This window comes from Lycium barbarum, chromosome 2 (assembly GCF_019175385.1).
Source record: "Lycium barbarum isolate Lr01 chromosome 2, ASM1917538v2, whole genome shotgun sequence".
NCBI classification, from domain to species: Eukaryota; Viridiplantae; Streptophyta; class Magnoliopsida; order Solanales; family Solanaceae; genus Lycium; species Lycium barbarum.
In genome coordinates, this window is record NC_083338.1 from 15,620,914 (window position 1) to 15,638,951 (window position 18,038).

At 33.8% G+C, this 18,038-nt stretch overlaps 1 protein-coding gene and 1 non-coding gene across 2 annotated transcripts; both read right to left on the reverse strand.

Annotated features, from left to right (window-relative positions):
- Positions 1-7,546: 7,546 nt before the first annotated feature.
- LOC132629507 (U6 spliceosomal RNA) lies at positions 7,547-7,649 on the reverse strand. Its single transcript, XR_009578280.1, has one exon. It is a non-coding gene; the product is annotated as a U6 spliceosomal RNA (small nuclear RNA).
- A 203-nt stretch (positions 7,650-7,852) lies between these two features.
- On the reverse strand, positions 7,853-11,417 carry LOC132626250 (uncharacterized). The gene is made up of 5 exons (XM_060341057.1): positions 11,152-11,417; positions 10,636-10,899; positions 9,397-9,608; positions 8,865-9,126; positions 7,853-8,340 (listed from the first exon to the last, which is right to left on the reverse strand). Exons 2-5 carry the CDS (start codon positions 10,894-10,896, stop codon positions 8,014-8,016), a joined length of 1,062 nt encoding a protein of 353 aa, XP_060197040.1. The 5' UTR covers positions 10,897-10,899; positions 11,152-11,417; the 3' UTR covers positions 7,853-8,013.
- Between the last annotated feature and the right edge of the window lie 6,621 nt (positions 11,418-18,038).

Genomic DNA, 18,038 nt, shown 5'->3' on the forward strand with positions numbered 1-18,038 from the left:
AGGAGGAAACTGACAAAACTGACAAATGCATTCATAATCAAAGAAGAAACTTAGTAAAAACTAATTCATTGGCTAAAGTATACTAAAAGATGTGCAACATTCCCGGTTATAATAACCACACAAAAATATGACCAAATAAATGGTCTGAAACAAAAACATGGGGGGGGGGGGGGGGGGGGGGGGGAGTAGTCCGATGAACCCGAGGGTTATGCGCTTTGATTTGTGATCTCGGACATCTCAGCAGACTCATCCTTCGGATCTGCCAAAATTAGAATTCCAAGGATTGGCCTTAAGTCTTTTATTCTCCCCTCGGAGGCGCTCGATCTCTTCATGGAGATTCATGCCTCGTTGGGAATGAGAACGAGGCGAAGACCCTACAGAAGCTTTTTCACCCAAAGGTAATGTATTCTCTCTAAGCGACTCAGCAGATGGCATGGCCGAGTCACCACTGGGACTGTTTTGCATGACAACATTGACTTCGGCTGGCGGCTCATCATCATCAAGAATGACTATGGGAGCTTGGTTCCCTTGAGAAGCTTCTTTCCTAGCCTCTAAAAATAATTGACGAGATCGAAATCGAGATCCAATTCCTGCGAAAGAAACTGGGATGGTTGGAGCATCTCTTTGCTTCCGTTTCTTGCTCGAAGGAACAGTATCTTCAACAGCATCTTCCTTAGAAGCAATCTTTTTCTTCAAGGTAAGATTCTTCGTTGGAAGTCCTAAAAGTAAGAATACAGGCATAAGATACACAACGAATGAAAATTGCGAGTGAATGTGAAAGAAAATCGAAAATTACCATGATTCTTCCCTCTCCACCATTCGGAGGAAATACTTCTCCAAGAGCGAGTCAGGTCACGAGAAGTTCCAAGCAACGTGACGACCCAGTCAAAATTTTTTATTATAAGCTCCGGTTCAACTGAGACCGGAGTGGGGTTGCACACTTCAGGAAAGGATTCTGACAAAGGGCGAAGGAGTTGATTCGTCCGGATTATCACAAACCGGTGTAGGCATCCTCTATCATAGTTATCTTTCAGGTCAATAAGACCTCGTCTTCCACGAGGATACAGATGCACTAGACCATCTCGAATAACTCGAGGGACGTAGATATGGATCAAATGGTCGAGGGTAAAAGAAACTTCGGATATGTTATCCAAAAGATTGATACATTATACAAATCTCCAAATTTTCAAAGCAAGTTGTCCGATACAAATTCGATAGCGATGACATAAATCTTCTATTACTTGAGGAACGGGGAAAGAGTAACCGATTGCAAAAGGGTATGTGTAAACCAAAGAGTAACTTGCAATGTGATGATTCATCCTTATCTCATTACGAACCTGGAAGACGTAGTCCGTACCCAAATTACAGTCATCCTAAACTTTAGGGATAGTGGCGGCATCGACAAAAGATTCAAAGTTCTCGACGGACTCGAGATGATTGGAAACCCTGCAATCATCTTGATAATTAAAGCCGGTGGGTAGGATGTCAGCAGCAAGAAACTCAAGATCTTATTTGGAACTAGAAGCATCCATTAGAGATTGTGGTGAAAAAGGAGATGGCGATACGGGATTAGCAGGAGATTGAGTTAGTAGGGGAATAGAAGACATTGTTGAAAAGGGTTTGGAAGAAAGAGATTTCAAAAGCTCTGATAATGGGTTTTTCTATAGGGTTTTTGTTGTATAAAGAAAATAAGTGCATGGCTAAATAAGAATGAAGCGCATACCTTTTATACACAAAAATTTTGAAGTTGAAGGGTTAGAAGTCCTGATGTCAAACGGTTTCCAAGGTTGATCGCTACAGTGGTGTAATAATGAGCAATCAACCTAGTGCAGAGTGTTATACCCCGCACTTTCAGAGCATGAGCATGCCACGTACTTCATCGTAGTAATGGAGTATCAGAGACGTATCATGAAGTTTTGGAAGGTACAAGCCATGGGATGTACGTAACAATGAAGTAAAGGATGAATTACGATTTCGTAAGTCGTAACCGAGAAGGACAATCTTGAAACACAAGGACATGACCATTATCAAGTATGATTAGTGATAAATATCATGCAAGGGGAGTTGTAGAAGATTCCAGGACCAAGCAAATCAATGAAAATAAGTTTGTCGAAAATTTGAAACAAGTTGGCAGAATTAAGGACAGAATTTTGGGTCAACTTTGGAGGGGTATATCTCTAGGTATATGGGGAACTTTAAGGTGTTTCAAAAGCCTAAAATGAATTTCGTCGAGTCTAGTTTCCAACGCAATAAACCGCTCGTCGATACGACATCGGAGTAGAGAATTATGGATGTTACAAATTCAGAGACATAGCAGAAACAGCGCTGCTACAGTGCCACCGACTTTACCCACTTATAAAAGGGTTAAAATCCCTCTTTTTGGTCATAAAAATCTCTCAAATATTCCAGAAAAATCAGCAAGTATAAGAGAGCAAATATACATCACAAAAGTGAGGATTTTGAGTAATTTCAAGTGACGGAGTATTAATCGAGGTCCAAGTAACGTGCAGTTGTGATTATAGTATTGTCTTGCGGCGAAATTGGCTAGGATTCAAAGTAAATATTGAACATATTGCTGCTCTAGAAATAATAAGGTATGAATCTCTCCTTATTAATATTAATTTCAGTTTATTTACGGAGATAAAGTTATTACATAGTCGTATAATAAGTTGGATAGTTGAGAAACTTGGAAAACATCGTGTGAGATGTTTTATGGAGCCTATTGGTGTTGATAATGTTGTTGTGATGTTGGTATTGTTGTTGTTGTTGTTAGTTATTGGATTGTGATTTCGGGCTAGGCATATAAACAAGAGAGATGTTGCCCGAATTTCGGCAGATTCTAAATGGATTTAAATTAAGGGTTTAAGACGAGCGTATGACGATGAGCCTAACAATAGTATGAATGGATGTATATGTAGATTACGAGGCTACGAATGATCTTAAGTGAATTGCAAGACAGAAAGTAAGTTGGAGTCAAGAAGTTATCTTCCAGGTATGTTAAGGCTAGTCCCTTTCTTCTAAAGGCATGATTCCTTTCTTATGAATCCAATAGGTGTTTTCCAAATGTCCCATGATCACTTTATGTGAATCCATAAATGTTTTCCAAGAATATTCTTATTCTCAAAAGCTAGAAATTCATGATTCATAGAGTTCATGATTCAAAGGCATGACTTCTTTCTTGATAATCTATAAATATTTTCCAAAATGTCCCTATTTTCCGAGTCAAAGATTTATGATTCTATAAGATTTTATGACAACAACAACGGACATGTTTTTACAATATGAATGACGATGTTAAAGATGAGAATGTTTCTATGGTGATTATGATGATGATGATTTTAATTCTAGAAATTCCAAAGCTTATGATGTTAATACTATTATGAGATTATTGAGATTATTTCATGATTTTGTCGATTTTATTCATTGTTGTTGATTTCACCTTATAATAATTGTTCCTTCAAGGTGAGATATAGCGATGATGATAATTCCATAATGAAAATCGGAGGTTACCGACCTTATGTCACTCCGAAGTAGTTATAGCTTTTATTTGGCTCTCATGCATGCTTTATACATACATACATATATATATATATATATATATATATATATATATATATATATATATATATATATATATATATATATACATATATATATATATATATGTATATTTTACTACACCGAGCCGCACTATAGTCGGCCGGGTACGACACCTATTGTGCAACCACTGATCAGTTGGTATTACACACCGAGTCCCGAAAAGGTCGGGTACGTTACACACCAAGTCCCGAAAGGGCCGGGTAGTTACACACCGAGTCCTGAAAAGGCCGGGTACGTTATGATGATGATATTATATATATGTATGTAAGAAAAGTTTTTTTTTTAAAGTTGAGCATGCATGACATCCGCCTGATGAGGCATCCAGATGTACAAGTTATCTCTCTTATTTCATGTTACCTTCCATATCTATATTATGTTGTTATTCATGCCTTACATACTCAGTACATTTTTCGTACTGACCTCCCTTCTTGTGGACGCTGCGTTCATGCCCGCAGGTAGGCAGGGAGACGGACCAGACCCGTAGGTGTTCTATCAGCAGATTCTCAGAAGCACTCCACTTATTTCAGAGTTGCAGTCTATTTGGAGTTGTCTTTATGATCATTTGTATTCTATGTAGAGGCTCGTAGACGTGTGTGTACATTTAGATGTTTTATAGCTCCACCGGTTCATATTGTTGTATAATATATTGGTGGCCTTGTCGGCCTTATTTTGGAGCTCTTGATACTTTACTGTTAGCCTTGCCGACTTTATGATATACATTATGTTGTGGCGACCTTGTCGGTCCGCATATGAACATATATGCTGAATGATCAGATATTTCTATGTTGGGCCTTTTCTCCGTGCAGGTGTTCTTTGAGTTATAGTTTATAATGTTCAAAGTGACAGATAAGTCAGGTGGTTCCCGGCCTGCGGGTCGGAGCCCGTCATACTCCTCGTAGGGGTGTGACACAGAGTGCAGAACTGAAGAATGTCTTTTCAGGCAGCGGGGAGTGCAGAACTAAAGAATGTCTTTTCAGGCGGCGGAGTTGGACCTTCGGTGTTGCCACCATGGATCGGTTTCGTTTCTGGTTCAAATCCATTCCCCGGAGTTAATGCTTTCCACCGGGAAATGGAGGGACCATCTGTATACGGTATAAACCGGGATAAAATGTTTGGGTCCGTTGACAGAAGATCGGAGCAAGGTATGAGAGTTGGCTTTGACATGTAACAGTGGTTCGGGTTCAACCAGTCAGATAGAATAAAGCCCGAGGGATCATAAACCGGAGGGACGCTAGTTGACACGAACGCTAGAAATCCGACTTGTAACGAATTTCTCGCCGCCCGTTGCGTCGGTCGTCACGCTATCAATTGTTGAGGCGCCCGAGATCGTTGGGATCACTATCTCCTTAACAAATTTAGTTACCATTTAGAGCTCTAACTCTTGTACTATATATATAGAGGTGAATCCTCTCATTGGGGCATCTGATTCTCATGACTCTTACATTCTTACTCTGTAACCACTCAAGTTCTTAAGTTATTGATAAGATTTGGCTCTGGCATCAAGCCCATTGCTCTGAACCGGATCAATTCACGGTGTCCATCAACTGACGATTAAGGCTATTCCTTTTCTTGTTCATTACATATCCTTGATTGTCATTACATGTTGCATTATTTGATCAACAGATTACACCACATATTCTTTAACCGCGTATAAATTCAATTGTTACCTTCTTAAGGGGTAAACAAATACAATAGCAAAACAATTGAGGGTGGATATCGGAGTTAATTCGTTAGAAATTCATTACAAGGTTGACGAGAATTTTGCACCAACATTGCTACACAATGATATGAATTTTCGTGTATACATTGAGTTGAAAAAAAAAATCTAGATTTTGGCGTGTATCCGCTAATGTATAACAGTAAAGGTGAATGATAATACATGATTTCAATACAAATTTGAATTGTGTATATCAAAAGAGTTAATAAATGTGTATATCAACATGATTTTGGCGTGTATCCACTGCATATATCAAAAGAGTTAATAAATGTGTATATCAACATGATGAAACCTGCATCAATTAAATTTTCTTACATGTGTTGTTGTATATCATTACTAATAACCTTGTACCCCTGGCCCCTAGGTGAATATCAGAGAATGAATAATTATGTATATCAACATGAATAAGCAGACACCAATGAGTTTATATATATATATATATATATATATATATATATATATATTTGTTGTTGTATACCATTACGAATAACCTTATATCCCAGAGTGTAAATCAGAGTGTGGCTAAGTGCGTATATTAATATAAATAAACTGGCATCATTGAGGTTTTTTATGCATTCAAGAAACTAACTGAGAGATGAACCCAATACAACCAGAACAAGATATAATGTCCAGTCGATCCAATACCCAAGACTGGACAGTTTGAGTCAGTTAGCTTATGTATTCCTTAGTTATTGAGATATATTATCATGTCGATGAAAATGTTTAAGTTTAAACTTATTAAATATTTTTCATGTAGTTATATATGATTATTGTTAAAAAAAAAGTTATATATGATTTAACTTTTTATGTATTTCGTATCATCCATCCTTTTGTGAGGGAGTCAGTGATACAATTTTTATCATCGTACTCGCTTCCCTTCTCGGGGACCTTCAATCATGTTGTAATCGCATGTGTTGATCTGTTGAACGAGCTTACTCCCTGCTAGGCTCCCCCGCATATTCTGAACATTTAGTGAGCCTCACTTAGTCACTTTATACCATGCAATCTAGACATTTGACAGTTTTCTATGTATAAATTTGGATATATATGGCGGGGCCCCTATGACCAACAGTCTTTAACCATCATGTCATAGAGGTTCCATAGATGTAGGGGGTCTAGTGATATTATTTGTCATTTCATTTGAGGTCTCGCATGGTTATATTATTTCAAAGCATAGCATTGAGATTCATCTAGAAGGTCATGTCTAGTGGTTTGCTCGATGAAGAGTTTAAGGTATCGTGTGCTGGTCTATCCTTCCAGTTTTAAGGTGTGACACCTATATCTAATCTGCAGAACAAAACTTCATGTATTAAAATTTTTAATCAAATGTTCCGTTGTTATTTCAAAAATTATACAACAAATTCAAAATTCAATAGAATTAATTTGATCTTTACAAAAATAGCCCGCCAGTTTCACTATTTACTTTTTCTAGCAGGTATGAATAGATTATACACGGATTATACTTGGTTATATATATATTATACATGGATTATACATATACTATACGTATGGCGGCTATATTTAGTTTAAGAGGTTGGGTGGCATTATTAATCCATACATTATTAATTCCTTCGTAACTTGTCTTTGAATCAAACGATCCCTTCCTGCTTGAAATGTTCCAGGATGGGCACAATCATGGTGGAAGGATACAAGGAGGAAATTCCAAGGACAAAATGGCACATGTTCTCCATGTATTTTCTACCAGGAAAAGAAGTTACTTATCGCCTTTCTTTTACATAGCAAATTCATTTTGTCACAAAGGGAAATCTCTTGCACTTGTGGGCAGCATGTCTTCTTACCTAAAGATGGAAGTCCACTACTTGATTAAATATGTCATAATAAAGGAGAATCAAGAACACATCTGTCATTGAAGAAGACCAGTCAAGTTCCTTTTCTGGCATTATTCTCTGTGGAGTTGAGACAAAAATATTAGAATGTTTCAAGCATCATAGGTCATAGGCAGAGGCGGAGCCAGTAAGGGTCCGAACCACCTTCAGCGAAAAATTACACTATATATATAAGATTAAAATTATTTTTATGTATATAAAGTAGATGTTGAAACACCACCCCCCCCCCCCCCCCCCCCCGCCCAACAAACCTTGTTTCTTCGTGTGTTTACTTTGTTATAATTTGGAACCTTCTTAGTAAAATCCTAGCTCTGCCACTGGCCATAGCTATGCCAGGAAATGGAATTTGAATTCTAGTCTTGAGATCCGTATATCCAGTTGTATATATTTGGACCATTTCTTGATCTGTGCATGTCAGTCTTTCATAACAGTCATGTTAATCTTTTGTGTATTGTTCCAATTTTATGGGATGTCCCCATAGAGGCGCATATTCCACTGCATAATAAGTTAGAAAACAAACTTTGATATCGGCTAGCATTTTAAACAACTGTTTGTAGTTGTTGATAGGGCAGCAAAGAATAAACAAATCAATGGTAGCTTGCTCGACGGTATATAAGTTTTTTATCCCATCACATTAAGTTGATCTACAACAAAAAGTAACTCAAGGCAAGCCAGATACATTAGTCTGAGAAATAAAGTAATGACTTGATATATCCGGGGCAATATTGCATTGTTAATATAAAAGTTCTATACACTATAGTAAAAAATGCAACCAATCACACTTTTATCAATTTCTAGAAATCAATTAACTTACAAGATCATCTTTGGGTACAATGAATGAACTAATACTCAGTCAGCTAATTTAGGCCTGTACAATGAGGGATCTTGACCAAGCAAAAGTGATTTTAAGACAGCTTCACACACAACATTATCATATACAAGCAAGTGACCACCATCAGGAACTTCATGATACCGAATCCAAGGGAGCCTTTGCGAGACGTATCTTTGTAATTGAACAGGCACAACCTTGTCCTCGTAACCTTGCCAGATATGAACAGAGCTTTCGTTTTGTGGGTACGGGTTACTTAGCTCCAGTGGATCAAAATCCCACTTGCTAAACGCCACAATAAAGTCGCGACGAAGGGAGTCGAATACCCTCCGTTTCCTTAGCCCGTCCTGTTAATACAAGTAAAACTAGTCACAAACCAGATATCAGAGTATTTCGGATCCGTTGAGATACTTCTTATTTCGTATTGATTCCTGTAGAGATGAAACCATTGGAACAGAACAATCGGACTATATATTAAGGGGGAGCGGGGGGAGCTGGAGTGGGTATAACAATATTACTCATTATGGAATATCACTACTAAAAAAGCCGGGATTAGCCGCGGACAAGTTCTATAGTTAAACAACAAAATCCGTCGCTAATCCTATTTAGAGACAGATTCCCCAAAAATTCCGTTAACCACATGCAATTTAGCTACGGATTAGCGACGAAGTTCGTAGCTAATTCTAGTTTTTTTATAGTGAATTGATTAACCATATTGGTAAAGCTCACAAGAGTGGCCAAATAAGGTTTATTCATATCACTACTGAGTCAACTTGAACAAGTATAACTTGATCCAATTTGAGTTAAGAAAGTCGATTGTGTGTGTACGTTATTTCCTTTTCTCTTTTTGGGCATAGCTGATGAAGTTTACCTGAGTGAACAATTGATATCCTGGTGTATTCTTCAAGACATCCAAATCTTTATCACAAAAAAATGTCGGATTTGCTTCAAGAGCAGTAGCTGATGGGAACAGTTTTTGAGTGAACCACCAATGTAATAGCCCTGGAGTATGGCGTGTGAGCAAAAGCGCCAACCGGCAGAGTTGTTTCCTGTAATCATCCTTTGTTTGATCATCAGGTAGTGAATGCCATTTATAATTGACAAACGGGACTACTAGAGCCACTCCTGCAAGCCTGCAGCAGCATATTTTTCAATCCTAAGCAATATAACTACTAAAAAAAACAGAAATTAGGGAGGACAAATTTTGTAGCTAAACAGCAAAATCCGACGCTAATTCTATTTAGCAACGGATTATCAAAAAAACGTCTGTTAGTTACGAGCAATTTAGCGACGGATTAGCGATAAAGTTGGTAGCTAATTCCATCCTTTCTTAGGCCTAAACTATAGAAAAGAAAAAGAAAAAAACAGAAAGCTAAAAGTTTCTGAAGTGAGTTTTATTTTACTTTTGAGGAATGCGTTTGATGCAGCTCCAAGCAGGGTAACATCCCAACGATACGCCAATAACATAGTACTTAGATCCTAATTGCAATTGATCAGCTAATTCTTCGATATCAGATGCTTCACTTTTAACCGAGCGCTTTGGATTTGGATCGCTCTCTCCATATCCAGCTCTGTCATAAATCAGAAGGTATATCCCCATTCCATCCAGGAGTTCCTGAGAACTAAAGTACTATTAGAGCATTCTCAAAAGAATTATGCAAATTAAGAATCACATTCCTTCAGGACAAAACAGAAAGAAAAAAGAGAACACTTTCTAGCTTGCTGCTGGAAATCCTAACCAAAAGAAGGAATTTCAAACGCTAAACAACACCGATAAAAATTGGCCACTCGGCCGAAAATAATTACAGCCTCTAGCCAAATATACAAAAAAAAATATATACTAGTTATGTATAAAGTAGGTATATTATGCATTAATATACAAAAAAAAATATACATATGCCAGTAATTATTTTGGTGGGCGGCTATTTATGTCAATTTCCCAAAAAGAAAATGGATCAACTACACTTCAATCTCAAAATAATTGATGTCAACAGGGGAGGACTCCTAGTGGCTCATCCATCCTATTACTACTCTTATCCAAACACGCTAAACTTCGCAGTTCTCATGGGATCGTTGCATTAGCACTGGTTGATTGCATCCCTTTCATCAACCAACATTTTGAATAATTTCTTGTCCTGAAGTCAACTCAAGTTATCAAATGGAAGCAACTTTCCTAACAGGGTAGCTCAAAAGCTTATATTCTCTTTGTCCCAATTTATGTGACACTCTTTACTTTTGTATCCCTCCCAAAAAGAATAACATTTTTCTATATCTAGTAGTAATAATTTAACTTTAAACTTCTCATTTTACCCTAAAATTCCTATGACTTATTTTATACCACAAGTCTCAAAAGTCTACATTTTTCTGTTAAACTCTGTGCTCAGTCAAACATCTTCACGTAAATTGAGACGTAAGGAGTTGTTTTTCTTTGACGAACTATTAAACACTTCTAGATCTTTTTATTTCAACCCTTTCTCTTCGATTTTAAGAATCTTTTTAAGGGTCATGACAATTTCAAGATATTGAACACCCAATTCTCAAATATATATCAGTTTGATACTTTACTAACCTCTTTAGAAAATAATGAATTCAAAATTCAGAGAGAGAGAGAGAGAAAGATAGAGAGAGTTATTTGTGCTTACATCAGAAGCCATAAAGCTCATATCTTTGGAGCTGCCAAAGCCATGAACAATAATGATACTATATTTGCACTTGTTCTTTGGTACTCCTCTTTCTCTGTAAGCCAAGTATCTCCCATCACTAAGTCTAACTCTAGGAGTAGTAATAGCAGTTTCATCTACAACTGATGACTTGGATTCCATATTATTTTCATTTGGTTCTGTTTGCTGATCAGCACATCCTAAACAACCCATCATCAGAACAAGAATTCTTCTGAAAACCATTTTCTGCAAAAATCAAAGTCAAAATCGAGTTCAACACATGAATTCAATTAAGAGAAGCTGACATAAATAGCAGCCCACAAAAATAATATAACGTATATATAATATATATATAAAAAAAAATATACTCCATAGTACATTTCTTATACATAATAGTGTAATTCTTTTTTGTATATTTGGCTAACGAATGTAATTTTTTTTGACCGACCAGCCAAATATGGAACTTCCTTTCAATTAATGGGGTTGACTTGAACTTACCAAAGAAGAATAAAAACTGCTCTGAAGAATCAAGACTTTAATACTAGCCTTGGCTGCTCATTGGTTAGATTCTTGAAAATCCAAATTTGGGTCTTTAACTTTTTATTCTCTGAATGGAAGTTGAGTTCTTGAAAGTAATATGTTTGCTGGACAATGGGGACAGAGCATGTGCAAATGGAGTTGTGCACGGGTAATTTACATCTGAATGTTTTGCTAAGCCTTGTCTTTTCAAGTTTTGAATAATCTTTTAAAATATAGAGGATGCTGATCTCATTTGGGGTGTGTGTCTCCGTGCTCCCTCTGTTCACTGTTATTTATATTTTTTTAATTTTGTACATTTCTTAAAAATTAATAAATAAAATATATATTTTATTATAATATTTATATTAATTAGTGTACAATCTCATTAGACTCAGAGAATTATTTGAAATTAGTAATTAATGTTAAAGATAAAATAAGAACAAAAGTTTGTCTTTTCTTGATATGCACAAATAAAAATGAAAATTTATTTTTAATATAATGGACAAGTAAAAGTGAACAGAGGGAGTACATGAAAATATTTTTTTTTCCTTTTCCAATGTAATGTTTTTTTTCCCTTTTCCAATGTACCAAAAAAATATACTCCCTTTGTTTCAAAATGCTTATCTTACTTTTCTTTTTAGTGCGTTTAAAATTATTATTTTTTTTGGTAATTCTTTTATTCCAACTTTTCACACGGCATATTTAAGACCATAAGATTAAGGAGCATTTAAGTACATTCTACATATTTTTAATTTAAGATCACAAGATTTAAAAGAGTTCTCTACTTTCTTAAATTTCGTGTCAAATCAGAACCAGATAAACATTTTGAAATACAGAAAGTATATGAGAATGATATTTGTTTGTTTTTTTTTTTTTTGTTTTTTTTTGTGTGTGTGTGTGTTTTTCTTCTAATAGTAAATGAGCATTAAAAACAAGTTCGCTATCCTAATTTTTACAAAAAGATCCTAAAGCATATTCCAAAACTTAAATTGGTGAAATGCTCTTAACGTATTACATCAAAAGTTTGACCAAATAGATGGAAAGAGGGTTAAATTTGATTCAATAGATGGTAGGAGGATATGTACCAGTCATTTCTAATACTTTTTATCCTTGTCCATTTCTTTTTAAGGCAAAAGTGTAAATATACCCTTCAACTTTGTCATTTAAAATAGATATGCCCCTTATGAAAAAAGTAGTACATATATACCCCTACTGTTACACAATGATGCAAATATGCCCTTTTCGCTGATAGATTTAAAAAAAAAATTAGTTTATTTTTTAATTTTAAAAATATCACATGGCTTTTTAAAAAATAAGTCTACCCATATTTTTGTTAAACTTAGTTTTATAAAGTCACGTGGTAATTTTTTCTGGTGGGTCCTGTCTGATTCGTTTAATAAAATATCTCTGTGGCTGTTAAAAAAAAAGTCTACCCATTTTTTTAAACCAACCAGACCCAACCCACCAGAAAGAAAAATTACCACGTGGCTTTAAAAAAATTAAGTCTACTACAAAAAAGGATAGACTTATTTTTTTAAAGCCACGTGTTTTTTTTTTAATTTAAAAATAAGCTAAATGATTTTTAAAAAAATTATGTCAGCGAAAAGAGTATATTTACACCATTTGTGTAACGATAAAAGTATATATGTACCACCTTTTTAACGAGGAATGAAATTCTTTCACCTTAGTTCTCGTCTACCTAAATCATGAGTTGTACTTCCCATACTTGATTTTTTTTTTTTTAGATTCGTCCTAAAATACTCATAGTACGGTTGTACGCTAAGTCTTTTGCGAGCACCTTAAAGATTAGAGTCTTGTGCAATGGCACTACCCTTATGACACATAACTGGGTATGATCTTATAGCTTTTCTGTGATCGCCTAATCGATAGTAATTGAACTTGACACGATTCGTTCGACGATCATTCTACTCACTTCGGGTTTCCAGATGAGGCATATTCCTTATGGAGACTATCTCATTATGTCAACTTATATCTGATATAAATGACAAAGTTGAGGAATACATTTGCACCTTTGCCCTTCTTTTTAAATTCGAGGGGTGCGTAACTTTTCATAAAGATGTGCACGCGGCACATTGCTTTAAATTTTAAAAGAAAATGTACATGTACATGTACATGCTTGTGTATAAATTTGATGGATGCAGACTGAAGTATACTCTGCATCTATTGATTGGAAACTTCTAAACTGATTTTCAATGTTTCTAAGGGAAGATTCAACTTGCTGCTTAATTTGGTTTTCAACTTGGAGAGACAGGTATCTTAACTTGAAAGATTGCATCTCCAATGAATTTTGCACTAAGCATTAAGACTTCTCTTGTCCAAAAAATATTTACTTATATCTAATCATATTTTATTTTATACTAAAAGTGAGAAGTTTTTACCTTCAAATTGAATTATTATATTGCCCCTACAGTTCTATTAAAGATTAACAAATTCGTTCATCTTTTTTCGCCATTTTTTTCCCACCAACTGTTCTCATTTCAATTAATATTAGAAGTTCAAAAATCAGTTATCATTTTGAACATCTTATAAAAGAGAAGTCCAAGTACTGTTATTACAATCGTTTCTAGGCCAAAATGGTGAATTTTGCTTTTAGTTTTAACTTCTTCTTTTTCAATTTCTCTAACAAATGTTTTATTGAATTTTTTGAGCTTTACTTTCAAAACTGCCTACTTTGGTAATATATTGCAGTTAAATAATCACTCTAACTTGAAGTTAAGTTTTTCAAGTTTGAAAAATTAATTCTAACCATTTTTTCAATTATAAAAAATTTGCTCACAATATTTCAATATCTTTTTCAAGTAAAATACATGTCGAAAGTCTAAACACAATCCTTTTTCAACTTAGCTTCAAATACTATTTTTTTTTTTAATTTTACCAAACTATTCATGTCAACGCCTACTTGAATATGTGGTATTAATTGAGGGAAATATTTGTTGGTTTATGTCCCCTTTTAGGGATCTCACTGGCAGCCAATTTTGGACATGCTGGATTCAATGATATGCTATCATGTGGGACTAGCTGTCCTTTATAATTGAGTAGCTAGCTGTGTTTATGATCTTGCTTACTGTTTATAGTAGCATTGCTATTGCAACTGATAAACAGATTTGATTGAATACATTGTTAACTCCTTAAATTTATCAATAAATTTTATTTAAATATTTAAATTTTATATATATATATATATATATACACACTATATATATTTCAATTGAGCACCGAACATATGATAAAATGTTTCTATTAGACACTTCTGACTCATTGAAAAAGTTTTTGCGCGTGTTCTTAAACGTCAATTACGTAGATAAGTTAATCATATAAAATATGTCTCCTCCTTTAATTATACAACGTCAATTGAAACGAGCCTGGGGTTTTACGGCTTGTTGAGACAACGTGTATAACTAAAGGAGGTGATATATTTTAAGTGGTTAACTTATCTTCGTAATAGACACTTGAGAACAAGCGCAGAAGCTTTTTCAAAATCTTGAGTCGGAAGTGTATTTAATAGGAACACTTTATCTCGTGTTCAGGTGTTCAATCGGAACATGCTATAATTCAAATATCTAACTGAAAATGACAAATATAAGGAATTGTCAATGTATTCAGCCAACAGAAACCCCCTCCCCCCACCCAAATAACATGTAAAACTTTAGGAACCTAAATTTCAAGCATATCAGTAACCTATATATTTATTTGTGAAAAAATGCCGTTAGAGAATTCGGTTGTTTAATTAGATATTGCCTGTCGGTCTTATATTTGTGTCACCTTTATCTATTAACTATTTAACAAGCTCTGATCATGTATATCATCGTTTCAAACGCATATTCAACCTTACCCTGGAATTACATGTAATAGCTCTTGATGCAAAATTGCAGACAAGTTTACAAGAAAAAGTAGTATATCATAATTAATATATTCGCTTTAAAGGGAAAGAAAAGGTAAAATGTGGGAGGGAATGATCTCCGATAATCAGTTAACACATTTGAATAAAAATAACAATCCTATAAAGATCTCATATATTTTATTTACTGATCTCATTCATTACATTTTACCGATCTACTGTAAATATAATCACAACCAAATAACATATGCAATAGGCCAATTGCATAAAAGGAGAGTAACGTAATATGTACTTGACGTTCAAATCAAACCAATTAATAACGGGGCATGTGTATTCTACATGCACTTTTATCACTTAATCATATATTGGTTAATTAATATATATTTTAATCTTATTCTATTAGTTAACTATGGTTTGGTACGGTTTATATAGGATTTTTCCTGTTATGACAAAGATGTACAAAATATTGTCCGTTTCTTTTAACCAGCGAATTATATGTTATCTTTGTCCAACAAATTGTATGTTTTTTTCAAAGAGCAATAAATATTGGTATGAGAATTTAAATTTGAATTGGTCAAGAAAGCTGTTGACAACAACTCTTTAATTCATCTCAATAATTCCATATGTAACTTACAAAACACGTACATCCAAGTTAGATTAGTTTGATTCATCTTGCACACAGTGCCGGTTCTAGCCTAAAGCCAATAAGGCAAAGGCTTGAGGCCCCCAAATTTTTGGGGCCCCCTTTTTTTTTCAAAAAAAAAAAAATGATTGTAGGTGTTATGGCTAATTTTCTTGAAAAACAATTTACTCCTCATGATTTCATTTATGTGGCTTGATTTTGGAATACAAGGATCAAATTAATTAATGTTCAATTCGGATATAAAATTTTCAATTTTTTGAAAATAACGTTTTCATATTTAAAAATTATATAAAAAGTATTATAAATACACAATAGTGAACGATTCGAAATATATAAATAGTACTTGAAAAGTCATGATCAAGAAAATATGTTTGAGCCTCTAAATAGTACTAACTTATAAGACACATAATGAAGAGATTAATATTTTAAGATAAAAGTTGCAAGATTTTGAAAAAAAATAACAAGAGAAAATTTTAGTCATGTGATTGATTAGTTATATCGTCAGTTGAAAAAAAAACTAGAATAAATTGATTTTAAAAAGTTGTTAACAACTTTATTTCTAAAAAAAAAAAAACTAAAATATATAAACTTTAAATAAAAATAGATATGAAAGACATTTAGAAAGAAATTAAGGCCCCTTCATATAATTTTGCTTTAGGTCATCGGCTTTGTTAAACCGCCCCACATGGTATAAACGTATATGCCACTACACAAATAATTGTTTTGTTAATTATTCGAATCCTGTAATTGGTTTATACTTTATACCTAAATACCACTATAAGAATATTCTTTGGCGTCTTCGTTTGTGTGATGAAATGGGTCACAGTTAGAATGTCGGGCCAGGAGAAAAACTTAGCTTGTCCCACCACATGAAATATATGATCACAAAATACTTTTTGTTATTGGACAACTAGAAGAGGTACAACAAATAGATAAACGTAAGCAAACACACCCTTTGTAGCAGGGGTGTTCACGGAAAACCGAAAAATCAAATCAAATCCAAAATCGAATCGAATCAAATCGAAGAAAAAAACCCAATACTTTTTAGTTTGATTTGATTTTGGTTTTTCATTAACAAAAGTTGAATTGATTTTGATTTTAAGCAAAACTTAACCGCACCAAATCGATAATATAAATATATATATATATATATTTACACTTTTATAGAAAAGATTGAAATTTTACGATATTAATCTTTTGCACTCTTGATTCATATTCTATGTTTTTGCCTTTATAGTAATCCATTTTTTGTATTTACTTTGTAGTTGATTTGTTATTTTAATTTTGATAATTCGAAGAATCTATTTCTTGTTCAAAATAACTTATTTTTGAGTCCTTTAATTATTCATCAAGATATCTTGATATATCACAACTAGATCTTTAATTTATTGCACAAAAACAAATTCATTGTAAGAATTTTTTTTTTTTTTTTATGTTCCTTGAAAATGGCTAAATTCTTAGATGATGCATACAAAATTTGGAGAAAGTACACATATAACTTGATTTTTCTTTCCATATATAACTTGATTAGGTTTATATTTCTTTCTTTTCTCAAATAGGAGTAATTGATTTGGTAGTGTTATGCTAGAAAATAATCAATTTAATATGTGCTTGGACGTATATTGTCATATATTTAAATAAAAACTGATAAAAAACCGAAAAACCCGAAAAAACCAAAGCAATGAAAAACCGACTTAATTGATTTGATTTGATTCTAACATTTGAAAAATCTACTAAGATTATTGTCACACCCCATTTTAACCGGGTTGAAATTAAGAGTATGACGTATTGGTGATTCCTATTTATTTGTTTAAATGAGTCGCCACCTAATTAATTTAACGGTGAATTAGGACACCTAGAGGTTAACTTAAGGCCAGGTCAAAACTAAACCTTAATTAATAGTCTGCTTAACCAGTGTGATTCTAGGTAAGGGCTCTATATTATCCTAAAGGGAAGGGGTTAGGCATCCTTTAGAATCCGTTAACTTACGGTTATCCGACCAAACTTAGGTTAATTAATTGAGATTAAATATGAGGTTTAAAATTTAGAAAATGACTTTAAGATATTGCTGGAGTTTTTTTTTTTATTTTTTTTAAAATAAAATGATGTTAGTTGAAATAATATTTACAGAAAAGATATAATAAATTGTATAAAAAAACTTTAAATGCCTTTTAGAATAAGACTTATAAAGGTTATTAAGACTTAATATGAGAGACTATTGAAAACAAGATTAATATTTGTATAAAAGGGAATCTTAGGATGCTATTTTTTTAAATAAAATTTATAATCGTTAATAATAGTTTCAAAGGAAGTGGCATGAAGATGAAGTTTGCAAAATATGATGCTACCTAAAAATAGAAGAAG